The sequence below is a fragment of the Gymnoscopelus braueri genome, assembly GCF_963280865.1.
Source record: "Gymnoscopelus braueri genome assembly, chromosome: 12".
Classification (NCBI taxonomy): Eukaryota; Metazoa; Chordata; class Actinopteri; order Myctophiformes; family Myctophidae; genus Gymnoscopelus; species Gymnoscopelus braueri.
In genome coordinates this window covers 26,923,790-26,945,057 of record NC_137614.1, presented here as the reverse complement: position 1 = coordinate 26,945,057, position 21,268 = coordinate 26,923,790, and the positions used below count along the sequence as shown (strand labels likewise).

General features: G+C 40.6%; 1 protein-coding gene across 6 annotated transcripts; it reads right to left on the bottom strand.

Moving 5' to 3' along the window:
- Positions 1-10,520: 10,520 nt before the first annotated feature.
- znf217 (zinc finger protein 217) lies at positions 10,521-17,604 on the bottom strand. 6 transcript variants are annotated; one of them, XM_080444153.1, is made up of 6 exons: positions 17,469-17,604; positions 13,894-15,255; positions 13,422-13,535; positions 11,959-13,333; positions 11,738-11,870; positions 10,521-11,645 (listed from the first exon to the last, which is right to left on the bottom strand). In XM_080444153.1, the coding sequence occupies exons 2-5, from the start codon at positions 15,203-15,205 to the stop codon at positions 11,756-11,758; spliced, it is 2,916 nt and encodes a 971-aa protein (XP_080300279.1). In that variant the 5' UTR covers positions 15,206-15,255; positions 17,469-17,604; the 3' UTR covers positions 10,521-11,645; positions 11,738-11,755. The 6 variants fall into 6 exon arrangements, with proteins under 6 accessions (XP_080300279.1, XP_080300276.1, XP_080300281.1 ...); XM_080444150.1 differs by having other exon boundaries at positions 11,743-11,870; XM_080444155.1 differs by having other exon boundaries at positions 11,743-11,874; positions 11,966-13,333.
- Between the last annotated feature and the right edge of the window lie 3,664 nt (positions 17,605-21,268).

Sequence of the window (21,268 nt, the reverse complement as noted above, 5' to 3'; positions counted from 1 at the left end):
TGAATCTAAAAGGCATAATTCATTCTGATCAAACGCACTCAGGGATGAGTCATGCTCCGGTAACCCCTCTGACCAGTGACGGGTCTACAGCAGAGGAAAGGAGGGGGTGGGAGTTGACGAGCACGAGCATGCATAAATTCTAATTATTCCCAATGTATGTGATCCTGCAAATGGTTGTCCTCACAGTGGTGTATGGCCAATGAACCTATCCCGTCTAAAGCCTGATTTATACTTCGTTGTACGATGGTGTTGCACACCGTAAATAACAGATCTACAAGCTCACTGTGTGTCACGGATGCGACACGTTGTGGGCTTGTAGATCGGCTATTTTGGTGCACCACACCGTCGTACAACAGAGCATAAATCCGGCATAGCAAAACCCATCTCTCAATGTTTCATCCAAATCTTTTTCTTTTCTTTTCTTTTCTTTTCTTTTCTTTTCTTTTCTTTTCTTTTCTTTTCTTTTCTTTTCTTTTCTTTTCTTTTCTTTTCTCTCCTTTCCTTTCCTTTTCTTTTCTTTTAAGAGCATGAGTGTAAACGGTGGAGAGAAGGCATAAGGGACAGGGAAGGATGAAAGCAGCAGCGTGTAGTGTGGCTGGTGGAGAGGAGAAAAACGCCACACCGGCAATTGGTTTTGGTGCAGGGGAAAGAAAGGTACGATGATCAATTAATCCAGGCGGTAATTGGATGAGTGTGTGAGTGTAAAGCGGTAATGCAGTAATGAAAGTCATCCATTGTGCACATTCTCTCCCTGGTCGGTGAACCATCCCCCTCATCATCCTCTGGATCTCAGGTGCTTAGCCATGCAAATCTGTCTGACAGCCCAGTACATCTCTGTCTGCCTAATTGGACAGTATAGAGTTGTTTATGGATATTGCAGACATTTAGGACTCAGTTGGGGGCTGCTCAAAAATCATTAGCAAACGGCCCCTGTAACTGGACTGTCAACTTCACTTCGCCAGCGTCAAAGCCTGTGTTAAAAAAAAAGAAGAAAAAATATTTATCTCTGTCAGCCACGGCAAAGGATTCTTTTAAAATGGAACAGTACTTGCTGAACATTCAGACATGTTATGAAACAGGAGTATCTGGATTCTAGCAGCTTGTTATAACACTCCCACTGCTAGTTTTTTGATGTGTAAGTGAAGGTGGTGTTTTTGTTAATTAGCAAGACAATCCTTCTGTACAATTTGCGGGGGCTTATTTACCCAGTAACTCACACGGGAGGTCACAAGACTATACTCTCCTCATGTTGAGTTCAACCTTTGCACCCCCCTTTCAAATCAATGAGGATCATAGAATTCACCGTGAATTCTGGTCAGAGCAGGTGGTTTGAATATGTTGTATCCCCAGTATAAATGAGTGTTTAAAAGAGTAGGTTTTTAACCCATTAAAATCGAGAAAGCATCTGTGTCATTTTAGATTTTAGCGTTGGCTATTCAAAAAAAGCAGATCTACAAGCTTTTACATCTGCTATTTTTGAATATTTTTGAAAAATCTTGAAAGTGTGAGAATTACTGATTTAGACGGCATTTGTAGAATCGGCCTCGGGTCTTAATGGGTTAATGTGGTGGCAGTTAGACATACACAGCCGAGCAAAAGTATTTACATACTACACAATATTCCATAATCAAAGTCTATCCACACACACACACACACACACATTGTTATTTCATTCTGATCATGATCCATCACACATAAGTAGGCCTACACACGACTCCAACATTACATTGCGTCTATGCAGCATAGTGAGCATGTTAAGTTAAATTATATTAATTTACCACAGGTGCAATTTTACTCTTTCTGAGTTAAAGGAAATCATAAAGGCACAGATAGATCCTAAATGATCTCACCCTGGTCGTTTAAAATGTCCCACCCACATCTCAAACTCTATCCATTCAGATAATATGGCTCTAAAAATGAAAAGGCCACCCATTTTGCATCCGGCTGCACGACACCGACTCCCACTGGAAACCCGAAACACAAATGGCAGGTTTTGGTTTATGAATCTCCAAATTAAAGGCGACGCAGATCACATAGCGTGGCAGGGGAACAGGCTAGAAGGGTGCAGGAGTCCAGACGCAAGCTTTTAAAGCGAAAAGTCCGTGCCAAACCACACGGAGGTGATGTGTTCATGCTCTGACCCCAACACACACAGAGCTTGACTACATTGCAGGGAGAAGAGTTTGAAAAGATCACAAACCCAACAGACAGAGGAATGGACGACATTGTGAGGTACGCAACCTATGCAGTCTGTGGCCGAACAGCAAGGGGTGATCACTATCGTTGTCTTTGTTTAAGACTTAAACAAACACAAAGCCATCCGAAAGGAACAGAACCATCAGTCAGTAATGACCATGATGTCCCGGCATGGTGCATTCACGGTGGAGAAACTCCTCTATCATTTCATTTATCTCTGTCTGTTACAGATTATTTTTGAGCATGGATTGATTGCGCTGATGCCAAAGATCACAAGGTACTGCCACAGTCATGCGTATTAGGAGCACAAAAACGATGACAAGACAAGGGCAAATTCAGAGGAGAAACTAACTCATATAGAGTCTCTCTCTCCCCCTTTTCCTCTCTCCTCTCTTTATACCCTTCTGTCTTTATTGCTGAAGTCCAATCAATGGCAAACCAGTGTCTATTGTCTGTTCTGTGCTCAGTCCTCTGCCCTGCTCCTGCACCCCCCATTACAGAGATGTTTCTTCCCATCAGTGCCTTTACTTATCACTTCCCGGGTGACATTGAACTTCCCATGCCCCGGCCGCTGAGACACATCTCTGAACTCACACAATTACTCTTCATCCCCACTAACAATTTAGTAATGAAGTATTGATTTCCAGATTCCTCTCTTATGGATGATATTAGATTTTGTTTGATAAACTGTGCCTGGGCCTCTAATCTGCACTGTCCCTTTCCCCACTGTCTGTAAAACAAAGTGCCACTGGAGAGATAATGACCAGGGAACATCGATGAACTCATTTCATCAATTTGTAACACTTGACAATGAAAAAGGGCAGGCATTTTTCAAGCAGCAATGTCAAAGTTTATTGCTCTGGGTACGGTCTTATTGGAAGCCAGACATCTTGAGCAGCGTTCAGCTCTAATTTATGGGTCCCAATGTGCCAGTTACTTTTAAAGGAAATGTTTGGATACTGGGAGGATATTAGTGTTGCACCTGGGTTGTCTGATTTCCAGGGCCACCGGGGATTCATGTGTCACGTCAGAAAATACAAAAACAGGAGAGGAGAGGCTGAGACTCTGGCTATTTGCAATGCAAGAAAATGCTGTTCAGGACATAAATCATACTGAAATGTTACATGCAAGTCACATGCACAGATGTAAGGGCCACATGAATCCTTGAATTCCAATGTTTGTGGGCCAGAAATGTGTTCTTACAGTGCTGCTATTGTATTTCATACATACAAAGTGGGAAAAGATAATTTAAGAGTCGAGTTTCAATTCTTGGGAAACATTTGAACTGCTTGCAGACATCTCATGAACATGAAATATACATGAAATATAACACAATATAGCATAGTTATATTGTGTTAATAAGTAAAGACCTGGCTAACAGTAGGAAATTCACATGGGTTACCCTTTAACATAACCACCGTTTAAAGCAGTGTTTCTCAAACATTTTCATGTCAAGGAGTGCCAAATACGTATTAGACCTCCATTTGAAAAGATTCAGTCTCAGAGACCCCCATAAGAGAAGATTTTTGTTATTTAACTGTCTATGCTGTAGGTGGGGCAAGAGAACCCTGTGATCTGAATAGTGAATGTTATATATTCTATGGACTAACTTCTAGTGGGTAAAATAATACTGGAATCAAACTGTTCCTCATTTTGCTATGGACCCCTAGGACCCCTAGAACCCTTTTAAGGGCCTCTGGTGGGGTCCGCTGATTTAAAGCACCATACCAGCATCAGTACAGTACATGCCATTGTCTGTTTACACCTTCGGCCATATATTATACATAGACATAAAACATTTTCTTAATGGCTTCATTTTAAGATGTTACATATTTTCTCCAGTCACTAAAACAGTACCGAACTTACCTGAATATTTGAGTTAATGTTGGCTAAACTTCGATGCATGGTTAAGAAGTCATGAGCGTTTGAATTTCATTCAACAATTTCTGGCTATACAAGTTTCAAGTCTCTGCAAATCAATTTTCGCACCACTAAAATGAACTGCATCCAGTGGCTTCCTTGAAAATAAAACAAACCATGGTATGCCTTCGCAAATGGTCGGCCGTAATGTCAAGTATACAGTGAGTCACAGTCAATGGGGTAAACATGCCAGACCACCGGTATGGTCCTTGAACAAATTAGTAATTTTTCCTGTTTTGCTTTTGAGAGGCAATACAATGTGGAACTGCTGTAGCCTACAAGATAATCTCTGGGAACCAAGACAATGCTTACATGGATCGTCTATATTTCTTTTTTCATTTCACATTTTTGAATTTCAATATACTGTATGTGAACAGTGGCTTATCATATTTTCAAAGGCTATTCCTTTCCCGATATAGCTCTAGAATTGTTTTCTTTACCTTAATACAGGCTATTGCACAGACTATTTATCTGTTGCAAAGTCAAATCATTTATTTCCCCTCATTCATCCTGATAGAATGAGGGACCCAAGGAACGTCAGCCAATTTAGACTGAAAATCCCAGTTCAGCTCGGAGTAATCTGATTTCCCTCCTCCCTAGAAATCTACATGTATAGTGCTTATCAACTGGATTACTGGCAGGTAGGAAGAATAACCCAATTTGAGGTTACTTGTTTCTCTGTGTGTAGTATTCAGTGTCACATTGCATTAGAGAAGGAGGGCTATTGCTTTGTGAAATAGAGGTGTAACTGCCTCACCCTGGCCTTCCACAGCTTTATCTACACATGTCTGTACATTACATTCATTTGGACCGTATACAAAGGAAAACAAAATCAGTGATAGATACTCAGATCAAATGCAAATATACAGTGATCTGTCACTGGCCCCCTCATACACCCATGACCTACATCAGCTGAACGCAGTTTAAAGGACACTACATGATTGTGGCAGACCGTAGAGAATATCCCATCCTGCATAGTATTTAAGGCATCTGATATGTGCACCCTGTCCCTTTGTCCTACCACCAGGTATGTGGTGGGGAAGTGACAGATCCGGGATGGGTTTAGTGGAGTGGTGACCGCCGGGGCTAGGAAGGCTCCCGTGTGGCTCAACTCCATGGCTGGGCAGTCAGGGTGCACCCCCGCCCCAGGGTCTCCCCCCACCCCTGCAGTCATGCAGGACCTAATAGGACCTAGACCAGCAGGGAACAGATGACCCTCACCCATGGACTCTTATCACTGCAGAGGTCAATCCCCCCGCCCCCCCCCCCCCCCCCCCCCCATAATGATAGCAGCACTCTCTCCGAGGCGATTATTGATAAAGAATGACACGCCAATATAGACACATGGGGGAAAATGCACTCTGGGGGCCAATCACCTCTCAGCTCCTGTTTCTGTGGCGGGAAACCAGCCTAATGTATAAATGCTGGGCAGGGGGACACTATTCCCTTACCTATCGAGCCACCATAAAGAAAACAAAGTGGAAACCATCAGTGATGCAGGGACCCATGTCAGTCTCATTTAGACACAGGCATCCTAATATCTTTTAAAGGAAACAATCATCTTTTCTGATGTACCAAAAATATCCAGTGACAGGCGAGGTCAAGATATCTACACCACCACAACAAATACAGTACATGAAGTGGCCAAGAGTGCATTATGCTCTTTCGGCCCCCCGCGTGTATAGTGTAAGCCTACACTTCAAGCCACTGTTTTCAGAATGCAGAGAGTCTATCCTTAATTCTTCAAATGTATACATGCATACAACAGGGCCAATATGCAGCGTTAAAACTTTCTCAGTTCCATTTCAGCCCAGTGATGTATTGTTTGAGCTTAGCAAAAAATAAGTCTAAAGGCTGCAGTGAAGTACGGTGAGGCGAACACAAGCAGGCACCTGGATAATTCTATTCTGGGTATTCTACACCTTGAATAATTGTTTCTTTCAGAAAACTGTACGACAGGAATGCATCAATATTTACAGAAAATAGACTGTGTTGTAAAATGCCCTGACCAAAGTACAAAATAATACCGGTGAGACTAAGAGGCTGCTGGAAGCCTAGAAAACCGTGACAATGTATCATTTTCTAGGCCACACTGTATATCTATGGTAGCTTGTTGGAGAGCGCTAACTTAGGAGAAAGCAGTTGCTTAGGAGGTGCCATGTCCTACCAATCACTCTCCTCTTCTAAAGGGGCTCCAATGGCACCTGAGGGGGAATCTCATGGCTGTCATCCCAGAAAGCCTGCCGCACTGATGCCTGCTTACCATCTGCTCCCCGTATGATCGAAAAAACAGGCAATTGTCTCAGAGAAGGGACCTCAATCACGCTATCATTGAACTAATATACGTTTGCATGTTTTCTGGAACATTTATATGACGTCGAGAATCTACAATGCTGAGAAATTCTATTTGGCTCGGACAGATAACGTTAAATGATCGAGCGTGTGTATGTTCTGTGTAGGTCGAGTGCTTTGGAAATGTATATCACAGCCTTGCCCTGTCGCAGCTTGGACCTGGCATCTGACAGAGAGTGAAGAAAAAGAAGCAGTGGGACCCTGTCAGTGTTCCACTTCCTGTAAATAACCCCCTCCATGCCTTTGGTTTTATCATTCCCTGCAAATTATTCTGGGGGCCCCTCCAGAGTCGACAAGAAATAGCATTATTTTATGGCATGGAGAAAAAAAACAAAAAAGAAGAGATAAAAAAAAGAGCAGTCAGAGGGAGAAAAAGGGAGATGGGGCTAAAAAAGGTCCTTCAGGGAACATGGTGTAAATGAAGTTCCAGGAATGACACGGGCGAGCAATGAGGCGTGGATGGAAAATATACGCTGCACATCATCGGATAGAGATGCCAGTGGAAATGGCTTCATTGAAGTGTCAGCCCTCATCCATCAATCAATCATCCGCAAGAAACAATAACGCTGCGGCGATGGGGCAGCTTTTATGGGGCTTACTCATGGGTATCGGAAGCAGCACTTAAGTGTAGTTCTGACACTGGGAGAAAAACAGAGGTGAGGTGCTTGGCTTATTCCACATGCAGGTAGAGTACATAGAGGAGGGGGGGCAGGGGGCTAAGTAGACAATGCACCCCTGGCACAAAAAAAAAGAGGTAAAAAAAAAGTTATATCTTCATAAATGTAGATTTCCATTTTTGTCCACCCTGGTGTTTACCTTTTATGTTGAATGGTGGGGGATATGGCCTGGATAATAATAAAAATATAATCATAGCCCACATTCTCTTGGGATGATAACTGATCTGTTTTTTTGTTTTTGTTTATTTACTTTTTGCTTTTCATAATTTCTACTGTTGTTACTGTTGACTTCGATGTATATTTCAAAATTCATATTTTCAGAGTACAGGTGGTTGGTTAATCATGATTATAAAGCTAAATATAATGCGTACCTAATTAAATTAATGAATACATGTTTGAAATCAATAAGAGAACAATGTAGGAAGTAAAACTATGGTCCCATAGGCACACATATGCTAACTAAGCGGTATCTCCTGTTCTGAATGATCGGCACGTTTATTACAATACTTTGACAAAAACAAAAACTGAAAGAAAACTGTGAAAAAAGAAAGCAACCTATTTTTTTCTTATTACAATGAAAAGTCCAAACACTAAGGATCATAGAAAAATGAGCAAGAAAATGTTAAATGGTCCAACAGTCGCTTTTGCTGTATGTAAGTCTTTTGATTTCCCCAAACCAAGTCTCTTGATGGCTTCTCGGCAACATGAAACATGACACGTCATCCATTATTCTGTACGTGTGCCTTGCTATCTCAGCCCGCTCCATATGGCCCCTGTTGTCTCCAGACACCCAAATCCCTTTCCTGAGGCCAGGGGCTGTTTTTGTGGGAACCATTACATTGCTCCTCTTCCTCAGAGGGATGGGGTGACGATGATGAGCAATCACAGCCACCACAGACTTTCTGCCTCAAAATTCTGACAGGATATACAACAATTGTCCGTATCCGCTTTGCTGGCCCGATTCTTAATTCATTCAAGTTGACAATCTGGAGGCAACAATTATGAGTGACGAAAGAACATAATATAACAGGAGAGAGCACTTAAGGGGGAGAAACAAACATGAAGTTTACTATAAGAGTGAGTAAGGAGGTAACACACAAAGAGCTGTGTTTGAGAACAGTTCTAAAGCAGCTACACATCTGTGTTTTCTATCAGTCAGAAATGAGTCTGTCCACAACTGCTGAACACAACCTCTACTAAAGCACTTTGAACAGATGAATGGATGGCAATGCAAGCATAAAATGACATTTGTGTGCTGAATTGTGTGCTAAAATGACTGCTGAGTGCTCATGTGAATCTTTATGACAAAAAAATGAGATAGAACCTGAGAAATCAGGTGTTTATCATGTCTATTGTGAAAATGTTAAGCACTGATAATACTTTGCATTAATGATTGATGAGTCCATTCTTTGAAAACAAATAACTCGTCACAAATAATTAAAAGAGTTACATTGACGTACGTAACATCACTATTCTCTATCAAAATTAGCTAAAGAATATACTCATGCAAAACTGTTCAGCATGGGCTATACAATACATTAAGATTACAGGTGACCCTGTTTTTCTTCTCTTCATAAGAAAAGAGAGATACAGCTAAATGAGGGGATGGGATCTCTGTGAAAATGGGTCTGAGAATCAAATAAATTTATTTTAGACTGCTACAAGGAAACGCTGTTATTTGATACAACAGGTAAGCCTACAAGATGTAGAAAAGGTTTGGACTAAACACTGTTCATGTTCACTCATACACATGAACATCAATTTAGCAGAGACCCTAAGCTTACAAGGAAAGGAAAAAGGACATAACCCAAATAAACAGTGTGAAAATGCATACTGTATCTTTGCTTGTTAAAGGGACTTCTTGACATAAAACCCTTGCAGCAAGTTTTGATAAGCGGAAAATCTTACAAGAGCATCTTTCTGGACATGGATTGAGAATAACAGGACGCATGTCACAATGTGTAGTCGGCCTCTGTTCTCTGCCATGCATCTGTACTGAGTTTGCCACAGTGTGAGGGAATATGAGGGTGATGCTAAGTGAAATGCTCATTTTGCGTTTGTGATTACCAAGGCCCATGGGCGATATGCACTAATGTGAGCTAATGCAATAGATTACACAGTGCTGGCCCAGGGGAACAGACAGCAAACAGATGTGGTACAGTCAAAAGGAGAGAAGAGAGGGGGGGGTAACTTTAAAGTGTTCATTGTGCTGCAGAATGCCCATTGTACTTCAGTGGACAGAATCCAAAATTATGACAGGCTCTGTCAGTCACCTTCTTTTATTAGAGAAAATCAACAGTAGCACAGCACTCTCCTACTATTGTAAAGGCTATTAATGTGCACCTTTTAAGACACACATTTTTTATAGGAGTTTTTATTCATTTTGGGAACAGAAAATTGTTTGGAAAAAAAAGTATTTTTTTATGCTTCGGTTCTCTCACTTCACTTTGTCTTCTCTATGTCCTTAAAGACTCATCAACTTGATCATTCATAACTCATACCAGCCACATCTAGATATGTAAACTGAACTTTAAAAGCACCCAACATAAACCATTGCAAGTTGCGAAAGCCACCTCATGTGAGAAAGCTGTACTCTAGAGTTTGCATGTACTGCCATCTAGTGGTCAGAGGCTGGATGAACAGATGTTCCTCAAAACCTGCAAATTCTAGGCAATGACTTCCTGCTCAGTTTGGGATGCAAAGCCCTATAACTATGTGCAAAGCTAGTTGGATGTTTGCAGGAAAAGGGTTAACTTGTGAAAACTGTCAGTTTAGTATCAACCTTTCTTTATAGAGGCCTACTTTTGGTTTATGCATGTTTAGTTGAACAGTTGAAACAAGAATTGAAGATACTAGCCAGTAGTACAACAAATTTGGGTGACTCCAGTTTCCTCGTTTTAGTGCACAGTTTTATAGCTCCAAATATACAGTAGTTGACAATAATTAAACTTTAAGATTATCTCAGTTCATCTTTAGACTGCTTGAAACATTGTTGCAGACAGAATTTAGCACTTTCAAAATAGAATTGAACCGGTTTTCATATTGTGCGATTTATGAATGCCTTGGCCTCAAGTTGAATGACCAGTGGTAAGCCTAAGGCCAAATTCTCTTTTTGATAAATCCAACATTCCCAGAACTCGGTGAAACAAGGAAAAACTGGTAAAATAAGCAAGGTAATTAAGTAGTGATCATATCTCTGACAGATATAAACCAAAAGTAAATTTTAACTCTAGACAACAGTATATATCCATGAAATTACCATCATAGACCGTTTTGTGCTGGCTCCATCACTACCAAAACAAATGGTAGTGTGGATGACACAATCCACGATTCACCAGTTTCCCATCACTTATGTATAGACTCATGCCACAAAGCTCATTGACTCACTTTATTGTAATGCGTCATACAAATCTCAAACAATATTTTCAATTTTACATACATACACATGGATGTGAGAGAAAAAAACTAAGGAAATAACTTGGGTCTCTCAAGATGGAAATATACCAAATTACAAAAAGGTATGCACCCAATTTTTTTTTTATATTGCTTGACCTGAGACAAATTTATTTCACAGTGTACAACATATTGAGCCATTCCTCATTTGAGGTAACTATTTCAATCAATCCAGGAAAAACAACAAAGCCCCATTTTAGACCTGGATCTATAATTATGAAGCATTTCAGGAATCCTCAATCCCATGTTAACTTTCAGTTCACAAGTCAGATAGTAAACATGACCAGACAAGTGGTCAGTTAATATTACCAGTTCAGTTCAATCTGAGGCACTTAATATGTCCATCCAGTGTTAACTATTAAAAGTCACACAAGACTTTTGGTTCTCGTTTCAGCTAGGTAGACCGGCTCAGATGAATGATAGCTACAGCAGCTTTACAAAAGAAAACAGTGTTTTTAAGTCAATAAATTGAGGTAGACCATTTTAACATATATAGTAGGCTGGTCACTGTGGCCTGTTAAACCACTGGGCCTTAGACAACATATTTGACAGATAAAACCTCACCCTTCAGTGCTTAAGGGAAGAAATACTAAAAGGGGGGGGGAAAAAGAAAAACAAAGGGAGTTCTTGATTACCGCCTGCACAATTGTATAACTTAACAGAGCATACTATTATCACGAATGAATCTTTGAACAATGTTTTCTGTTACTTAATACAAATGTTCTCTTTACAGGAAACTTTATTCCATGTAAAACATAACTTGACTGTTATGCCATGGACTCATTTCTCAAAAGGTCACTCGCTGTTATCAAGTGGAGCACTATATTTAAAGAAGAGAGGATCTGCTTTGATCCCCTATGAAAACGATAAAGGCCTTAACTCTGAAAATATTTAAATAATAATAATTTTGTTTTCTTTGTGGTAAAAAACAACAACAAAACAATACAAAAGAGGTCAGTGAGTGCAGTCCACCACGCTTCTTAAATCAACCAATTAAATAAATCCTCCAAATGAGGCCTCCAAAAGTGGTAGTAGCACAATTGAAACCTAAAAAGACACAAATAAATACATTTAATACATCATACTTTGTGGACTGTCAAAGATTGTTTATGGCTCGGCACTCTAAAATGGAATCCTACCTTACCATGTGTGCCATTTCAGGTACTTTTTTCTGTGGGTCCATAACGCTCATTAGGGAACGGACGTGTGAGGTCGTTCCCTAATGTGATCTGTAGGTTGGGTAGAGTAGGTAAGTGCTGGTATAGAGTTCTGCTTCCTGAGAAAAGACAATATGACTGTTAAACTGGTGGCTTCAGAATGAAAGAGAAAGGTTATTTCCATGAGCCAGCTAACTGGGTACTACTCACCAGCTCTGTTGGATAGCCCTCCATGACTGGAGTTTGGTATTGTGCTATGGTAGAGAGATGACAGGTCACTGTGAGTATATGAGCGCAGGATGTTCATCATGTTCCATTCTGTGTCAATACTGCCTCCAATAGTAGAAGTTGTAGTCTTCACATGTCCCAAGGCCTCAGAGACTGTGGAAGATGACCCAAGTGGAAATGCAGCGTTCACATTTCTCGCCATTGCAGGCAGTCTGTTGGATCCATCCCCTCCTGGATGCCTAAAGCCAGGCTTCTCAGAGCTGTCAGTTTCTCTGCCTAGAGGCATAGTGTACTTCAGTCTCTTGTTGGAAGATTCACCCAAGTCCATGTGGGGGAGACTTCCAAATCGGGTGGAGAGGCACAGTCTCGCAGCATCCGAGGACCAGTCGACACCACCTCTCACTGGATAGATAATCTCTCCAACCCCGACTTTATCTGGTGGGTTAAGATTGTCCATTACAGTCTTGCTGCTGCTGGTGGATTTCTTAACCAGTTCGGTAAATGCAGGGGATCCCTTAGGAACAAATGTATCAACCATTTTCCTATATTGCTGGGTCTCCTGGGCAGCCTCATTCTGGGGCAAAGGGTTAGGGGACCGTTTCAGAGCATTTGGTGGGTTGAAGGAGTGAGTCCTTTCTTGGCGCTTTGCGGGTTGAGGAGTTGGAGACTGGGTTCGACGAGGATGGCTCCTGTCAATCATAGGAAGTGGGGCGACGTCCTTCCCATTAAGGGCAGGTGGGCAGCCAGTATAACGTTTCTGTTTCATACTGCCTCTGAATCCATTCTTTATAGTAATGTCTGACTTGTCTTTATGACTCAGCTTTTTGTGCATAATCAAGACCTCTGGGTACAGGGTTTTATATGCACAGGACGAACAGGCTAAAGGAATTAATGCATTTCTGGGTTCTGAGTTGGCAGAGAGAGAGAGTGACACTTTTAAGGACAGATTTAATGGGGCCTCAGAGCTCTCATCTTTTATCTCCTTCGGTTCCATCTTCAAGCTAACAGGTATGGGGCATTTTATGTGCACATCATCAGCTAGAGAGTAGGAATGCTTAGCAATTAATGTCCCATACTCAGCATTCATTTGGGTGAGTGGTTTGGCAAGCTTGCCACTTGAACCATCAAATATGTCCTCTGGTTTTCCTGTGGTGCATAATTTGGGTCCTGGTACCCATAGTTTGGATCTATTTGGAGTTGGAACACTTTTTTCATTGTTAAGAAATGGCACAGGTCCGCTGACGATCTCTTGGCAAGGCTTGTCCTTGTGACGTCGCACCACGTGATATTTCAGTGATGTTTTTTGGGCAGCAGCATAGGTACAGTACATACACTTGAATGGCTTCTCACCTGAAATATGAAAAATAAATTAGAATACATCATAATTTAGCTTTTTAATTATAATACATGTACCGTAGCAGATAATTGCTTAATATACCTGTATGAGTCCTCAGATGATTAGTGAGGTAATAGTTTGAGCGGAATGCCTTGCCACAGTAACTGCATTCTCTGGATTTGACTTTTGATCTTTCAAAACCCTTTTCGCCTTTTTCTGTGAAAAAAAGAGAAGAAAACTCACTATGTATAGGATTGAACAGAATATCAGAGCAAAGAGAAAGGGCTCGGACTGAACAGCATAGGGAGCACATGTAACCCAAGAACCACTTTCTATGGAATTCAGGGTGCTTTAAGTGATTTTTTTTGTTTTGTTAAAAGTGTGTTAAATAGCTCTAGATAGTAATCATCGCTATAAACTAAAGTGTTTGTTCAGTTACAGGGGTCTCGATCTCATTAGTGAACAGAAAATACATTTACAGCACCTAAATAATTCCATTCAATTTTGATCAAACTGTTCCAGAAACATAACAGAAAGATGGTCTTTTCGTTTGTCCCATAGACAAAAGAATTACCTGAACCTAAGGTCTCTTCAGAACCGTCTTCAGAGCCCTCCTCTGCATGGTCCAGTGAGCCTGCTCTCGACAACTTCCCTTCGCTTGAGGCAGTCGGGCTCACCTCTCCGCCTCTCTCCCTCTTGTGCACCCTTGAGTGTAGCACCAACTGGTGGTAGGTCCTGAAAGTTCTCCCGCAATCCTCGCAGGTGGTTGGCCTTTCCTTGTCCTTATCTTTTTGCATCAGCATCCTCGCGTCTGGCTCAGGTGTTGGAGCTACTGCTGTCTGTTGCTGGGGCCTAAGCTCTTTCCCCAAGTCCTCTTTCATAGCCTTGTCCCCATGGACTTCAGACCAAATATTACTCAGTTCTTCTTTGTCAGAGCCACTATCTTCATTGTCCGTGCTGGCATCGAGGGCCATATCTTTAGCATTATTTGGACCAACTGCTATCTTGCCTTTTGTAGCAAGTTGCCAGGCCTGGTATGTGTTGAAAGGATCTAGCTGGGCAATCCATTTGGATGATCTCTTAAGTTGCAAATCATTTCCCTCAGAGCAGGGCTGAAGCTTGAGACTCTGCAGAAATGTTTCCTGTCCGACAAGGGATTTAGTAACAGCAACTTGGTTGTCCTTGGATTCCTCTTTGTCTGGCTCTGTCTCTCGATTATGTACTTTACTGTGTTCTACTAAACTATCTTGATCAGGGAAAAAGAATCCACAGACCATGCACATTTTGTAAATTGTGACTACAGGCTCAGTGGTTTGGTCTTTAATAACACCATTGATCATTACTGGGGTCTCCAAATCTTGCTGTGCCTTGTTCTTAGCTCCTTGCTTATTTCCATGCATCTTCATATGGTTCTTGAGAAACCATGGCTCCCTGAAGCGTCGTCCACAGATGTTGCAAGAGTAAGTGAAGTAGTCCTTGTGTTTCCTCAAGTGAGTCTCTAGTTCGGTGGCATCTTGTGATACCTGACCACAAACGACGCAGGTGAACATCTCCCTTTCAAGAGGGAGGCTACCTGGTTTCGTTCGGGCCCTGTCCCCTGGGATGCGGAATTCAGCCTCCACTCGAAGCACAGCTGGTTCGAACAGTGTGGTGGGGTGTTGATTTAAGACGTGAGGTCCAAGCTCTTCCTGATGAGTAAAGGTCTTCTCGCAGAACATGCAGGTGAGTGGCACACTTTCTCCAGCTATTGGCATGGCCTTTTCTACAGTGCTGTGAGGTGTCATGCTAGAGCCAAGTCCAGGCATGCTAGCACTGCTACTGACCAGGCTGTCTTGGCCTAGCCCATCAGGGATCTCCACAAAGGGTAACAACAGATGAGTCGGCATTGTCCTCCAAAAGGTGGAGTTACTTTGGTAATCTCCAGATTAATGCCAACCTGTAAACAATTGGAGAAGAAAAAGTTGCTGGTCGTTAGTATCGAAAGATGCCTCGGTGAGCCAATGTCAGAGCTAAGCCTAGCAAGTTTTTCAAGACAAAACAAATTAAAATAACGCAAGGATTTTAAACCATGTAGAAGTAACGTTTTTTCCCTCTTTTTTTTGCCAATGTTGAAACAGGAAATGTCTCCCTTTTAGCAATGAACAACATAGAAGACTCATTTCCTCTGCGTAAACCACTGATGTAGATAATGAAATGTCTCACTTTGGTTAAATATGTTTTTTACCACGTTAATGTCTATGGTTCTCACAAGGTGAGTTTTCACACTCTACACTTAAATTGTGCAACTGGAAATTGACTGGAACATCATGAATTGTAATTAAAGTATTATTCCCACATGAATATCACTTTGAAGTCTTTGAAAAAGCATCAGAATATCTACATACTAATTGTAATTTAGTGATTTTTGTACTGTCATTCTTTAATAGTTGAAATTGTTTACATAGATGATACAATTGTTTATACACTGATCTTCACTATATGGGCAGAGGCATAACTTCTCTAAAGAACTATGACCTCAAGTTGTAGTTGCTTGATGCACACTTGCTCCTTAAAAACGTTTCCTGTCATTTTTCTCCAACTCTTGAAAAAGCTTCACAACCACTTAAACCCATTATGTCATTGACTGCAGTCCCCCCAGGGGTCAATACTAGGCACATTGTGTAGATCTCTTTTTTTGCCAAATGTTGAGAATATGGACACAATTGGTTTTTTTGTGGTTAACAGCCTCAAATCCACCTAGTATGAGCTATTGTATATCACTATGTACATTGTATTTTATAAGGAAAATGAACTAAATAAAGCCTTGCCAACTCCTTATTCCAATTTGCCCTGGGACATATATTGTTCTTTCACAAGTTCCACTACTTTAAAAAGGTGGAGTAACTGGACCAACGAGTTAAAAGTCTTCAGATTGATGGCAAAAGGAAACAAGCACTCACTATAGCTCATTAAAGTCAGTCACACACTAAACAACTTAAAATGCCCATAGAATGAATAAGTCATATCAGTTGTAACAGTGTGATAAGACTACATAGGCCTACTTCGAACTGATTGTTGCAGTTCATTGATGATTAACAGTCGGGTTCCCTATTTTGTCAATGAAGTCCATTCCAAATAAATACAAATGAAACTTATGACTAAGTATCTTTTCCCCAATTTCACTCTTCACTCATGTATCCATAGGTTAGGTTATATCAACGGATGTATGTACTATTCACACATTTCAAGGCGTTAAGTTAACGTACCGTCCAGCCAGGTGAGCAGCTGCAGAGAATGAGGAGTGATTTGTTCACATGCAACTGTGAGATAAAGGATGTGGGTTCGCCCGTTTACACTTCGCAGTACGACGGTGTCTCTCGCCGAAAATGGCAGATCTACAAGCTCACAACCCGTAGCGTCGCGACGCGTTGTGAGATTGTAGATCTGCCATTTTCCAGACACTTGTTAAGCAGTGTGGCTCGCGTCTCGTGGCTTTAGTATGATTAAACGCAACAATGGTTAAACAAAAAAACACGTTATACTAGTTATGTTGGCCGTTCTGGCCGTTGGTGAACAAGTACTTCTTACCGTTATATATGTATAATAAACGCAACCCCCGCTGACTCAATTAATTAATTCAAAATCTAAATGATAAATTACGTTACAATGTTCTACGCCCTTTAAGAACAACCGTGATTCAGTTGGGAAGGAACCCCCCCCCCAAAAAAAACGTAATTATTAACACGTTTTAAAGTTACGTTACTACACACATGTCTAACTTAACGTAACTTAAAGTTCGTGACGAGTTAACGTTGCTTAACGCTGATCACGTCGCATTGCTTTAAATTTAGATATCGCCAATACATCTACGTTACTTTTCAAAAGTGAGATAATTCGTTACCGAGTCGTGTTAACTCCAAGAAGCAGCAGCAGAGGTAATCGTGTAATTTAAACGTTATTATCTGACGACAACAACAACAACCAGCCACATTCTCATCTGATGTCTGAAACTCACCAGCAACAATACCCACCACCAAATGCACAGTTTCCGGGATGTAAACTTATCACCACTGACTTTGAGTTAAATAACTACCTATCTAATCGTGTATATGACTCGCTTCTTCTCCTCCATTGATCAAACGGCTGTTGTTTTTCAGTTTACCTACTTACTCAACGGTGTGATCATGTGTGAGTTGAGTATTATTGAACTCAAAGAAGACGATCAGGTTGTTGAATCATTATTTGGATCTTAAATCCTCCTCCATGCACACACACACACTGTCTGCAGCTGTTGAATTCTGGGGCGCGTTCTCGTCATCAACGACTCTTCTCTTTCTTCTCTTCTCTCTCACAGGGAAGAAGATGCAGGAGGCGCGGGCACGTCACAGCCGACTACTACCAGAGGTGGAAAAAGTACTCAAATGTTTTTTACTTAAGTAAAAGTATCAGTACTGCAATGAAACACTTAGTTACAAGTAAGAAGTCTTGTAATCAAAATTTACTTGAGTAAAAGTACACAAGTATTGGTATAAAAATGTACTTAAAGTACCAAAAGTAGAAAGTACTGAGTCATTATGCAGGATGCCCCATTTCACAAGTTTTCAAATGTATAAAATGTTAAGAAGTATTTTGAAAATAGAAGATACAAGCTCACAATGCATCGATGGAGGCATTGTGAGCTTGTAGATCTGCTATTTTCAAATGGCCGAAATGTGGGATGAGGTGGTTTAATGTATGTTTTGTAATAATAATCACAATCTACAAAGTAGCCTAACTAACAAAGTTTTCAAAGAATTGTAGTGGAGTAAAATAACAATATTTGCCTCTGAGATGTAGTGGAGTAGAAGTAAGAGTACAGACAATTGGAAGTACTATTGTAAAGTAAAAATACCTCAAAAGTCAAAAGTGTACTTAAGTACAGTACTTGAGTAAATGTACTAAGTTACTTTACACCACTCACTACCGACACAACGGCCCCCAAAAACCCCACAGCAGGGCAGAGTCACGTGGTCACGGATAACAGAAAATGATTAGCTCCGATTAGCCCACATGTGCCAAACAGAGACGAGCATGGTCTTCATACTTTAAAGTACAACGGTGTCGCGTGTTGACCATAATATTATCCGATCTACACGCTCTCAATGCGTGGCGCCGGTGGCTGTACGACGAGTTTTGAGCGTGTAGATCGACTTGTATCTAGCAAGCTTGGCTGTTGTGTGGATAATCTGTGGTTTATGAATTGTGGAAGTTGCACCATTATAAATACATGTGGGCTAGGCTACTTACTTGGCACTTGTCCTTTCTCTGGAACACTGTTTGAGAACACTATTCATGCATTGAGGATATAACTATACATTATATTGATTTAAACCACATAAAGTCAGACAAGACAATTTGGCAAATGTAATCGCAGCAGCCTATATCTTTTAGGCTTCCACAAGGGGGGGGTATACAATTTGTAGGTTTAAGATGGTTAGAGTTGCCTATTAAATTGTATAATTTGTCCCACCATGCTTACCAAACTACACATGGGGGGATATACACTATAACAAAAATTGCCACTTTATTTAGGTTTTCTAACAATGTGGCTCTCTGTTCCTGTGCACAGCCCATCACTCACTTAAAAGTAGCTACCTACTGTTGAGTTGAGTAAGAGCCCATCCCCCACTCCTAAACCTAAAGTCTTCCAAACAGACACCAGGCAGAGTTGTGAGATTACAATATGCAATACAGTCTTCTAGGTCAGGCCATCTTAATATGTGTAATCTTATGCCATATATAGTCCATATATTTGGATGCATTTTCACTATTTGTTTTTCATTATGAGAAGTGATTCCTATTGTTTTCCTAATCATTAAAATGTAGTAATGAAGGCTTTTAATCAATGAAGTCTTTCATTAGACCCATACATAAATTGTAGTTATTGAGACTTTTTCTCACGGAATGGTTGAATATAACAGTGTGGCAGTGTCTAGGAGGAAGGAAAAAAATATCAGTTAGCCATTCACAGCTGTCCAGTGTGACGAACAGTGAACAAAGAGGCAAGGCACGCTTTGCCAAAACAGCATCTGCCTGGAGTGCTGTCACACAACTTTGCTCTTCTTCTTGACCACACTTTGGTGACTAGATGTTAGTACAATTGGTTTTCCGAAAATACCAAACAGGCCTGGCCGTGGCAAGTTCGCTGACTGAAGAAAATGACATGCAGATCCACAGCATTAAGGCAAGCATAGAAAATGTCTGAAAACCCCCATGAAGGATTATACTTTCATTTCTCATTATACAGAAAGGTTATGTCATTTCTTCCAAAATGGGAAATTCATCAACCCCATGATTTCATGAAACTATGGACTATGTTTGCTTGCATAGCACAAACATAACAAATAATACATTAGCCTGGGTTCCATGCAGGGCAAAATTACTGATTATCTTGTCCTTTATTGAACTGAAGAATGTGATGTGCCCAGCATATTGCTTACTTTTTTGTTTCACTTTCATGATATCCTCTTGTCTCGCCCTGAGATCCTGTTGCACAAACAAGTCTAGAATGTTAATCAAAGGCACCACATGTGATGAACAGAAGCCTCCCGCTCATTTCCTATTGTTCTGTTTCCACAAAGGCTTTGTGCAGAGCTATCAATCTGGAGTAGCATTATGATGTCTGAAGATGAAGATATGTAGTAAGAATACTTGCAGCTTGTATGAGTTTGTGCATATTTATAACTGCCATTTAGAAAACGATTAATGCAATTTTTTATTGAATCTATTGAATCAAGTACAATGATTTGCAAACTTATTTAGGATTAATTTTGAGGATGTTAAATGAAACGGCAAATTCAAACTGTTAACTTTTTCTTCCCCAAAAAATCCTATATTGAAGGCTATAATGAAGACAGTAATTTACAGAAAATATACAAACATTCATATATATATATATATATATGTATATATACAAGGTTGTATACCTAGTTATATAACATTTCTACCAGTTTAATTAGTGGATAATTTTGTATTCAGTAGCCAGACACTCCTGATAAGAATTGGATGAAGGAATGGGCGAGGCTTGACTGTGTGGGCTTGTTTTGGTGTGTCAGGAGCAGCTGACTGCATTGTTCTCCCCCAAACTCACAGCCTGGCTTCTTTTATAACCATGATGTGGCTCCTGAAAGACACTGATAATATATGATCTCTCCCCTCCCATAGATTGGTTTGTTTATTCATCACCACATCTAGCTCTACTGGGAGTACAAAAATGTTGCTGCTTACCGTATAGATGCCCTATACACCGGGTGCAGCTTTTCAAAATGACATTTTGTTACAATGTTCTCTTCACTTCTTTCCAGAAGATACTGTAAGAAAAATGCATTACCTCGTCCTATCCACATTCAACTTAATTCTATAACAAAACCAAGTTACAAATATATTTGAACTGAAAATATAAATTATAATATAATGGAAATGTTTCAACGTTTGGAATATCATTATTTTAGCTTAGTCTTCAATAGATTTTCCAATATCACACTACATTCAGAGACGTGTTTGACCTTCCATCAGCTCAACATTGGTCTGCAAGCATCTAAAAGGCTTATTCATTTCCAGTAATCCATGGCAATAAAATAAACTAAGGAAACTTAGCTATATGCACATCGACTGTGGGTGCTGGGCTAAAGAGTTAAAAAAAAAAAAATAAGTAGAGCCCGCACACCAACGTCTGTAAAAGATACTTCCTTATTACAAAACTGACAACGTTTGGATCTGCTGTGGATCTTCTTCAGGTCATAACAGATAATAAAATAAACTATCTCAGGTGCCACACCTCAAAGACTGACTCACTCCAGAGTATTCTGAATTCCCTACACATGCACGCATGCACACACTCTGCCTGTATGATGACCTTTGAAAACAGGTCGCAGTGAGTCAGAATGTCCTGCAGAGGCTGGATATTACAATTAACGTGCCATTATGCGGCC

What these genes read in the sequence shown, in the direction of transcription:
- znf217 (XM_080444153.1), bottom strand. Translation starts at nt 15,205, where the DNA reads ATGCCGACTCATCTGTTGTTACCCTTTGTGGAGATCCCTGATGGGCTA. An exon ending in TGAAGAGACCTTAGGTTCAG is followed by an intron (nt 13,536 to 13,893) that starts GTAATTCTTTTG and finishes TTTTTTTCACAG; the next exon opens with AAAAAGGCGAAAAGGGTTTT. An exon ending in TCATCTGAGGACTCATACAG is followed by an intron (nt 13,334 to 13,421) that starts GTATATTAAGCA and finishes TTCATATTTCAG; the next exon opens with GTGAGAAGCCATTCAAGTGT.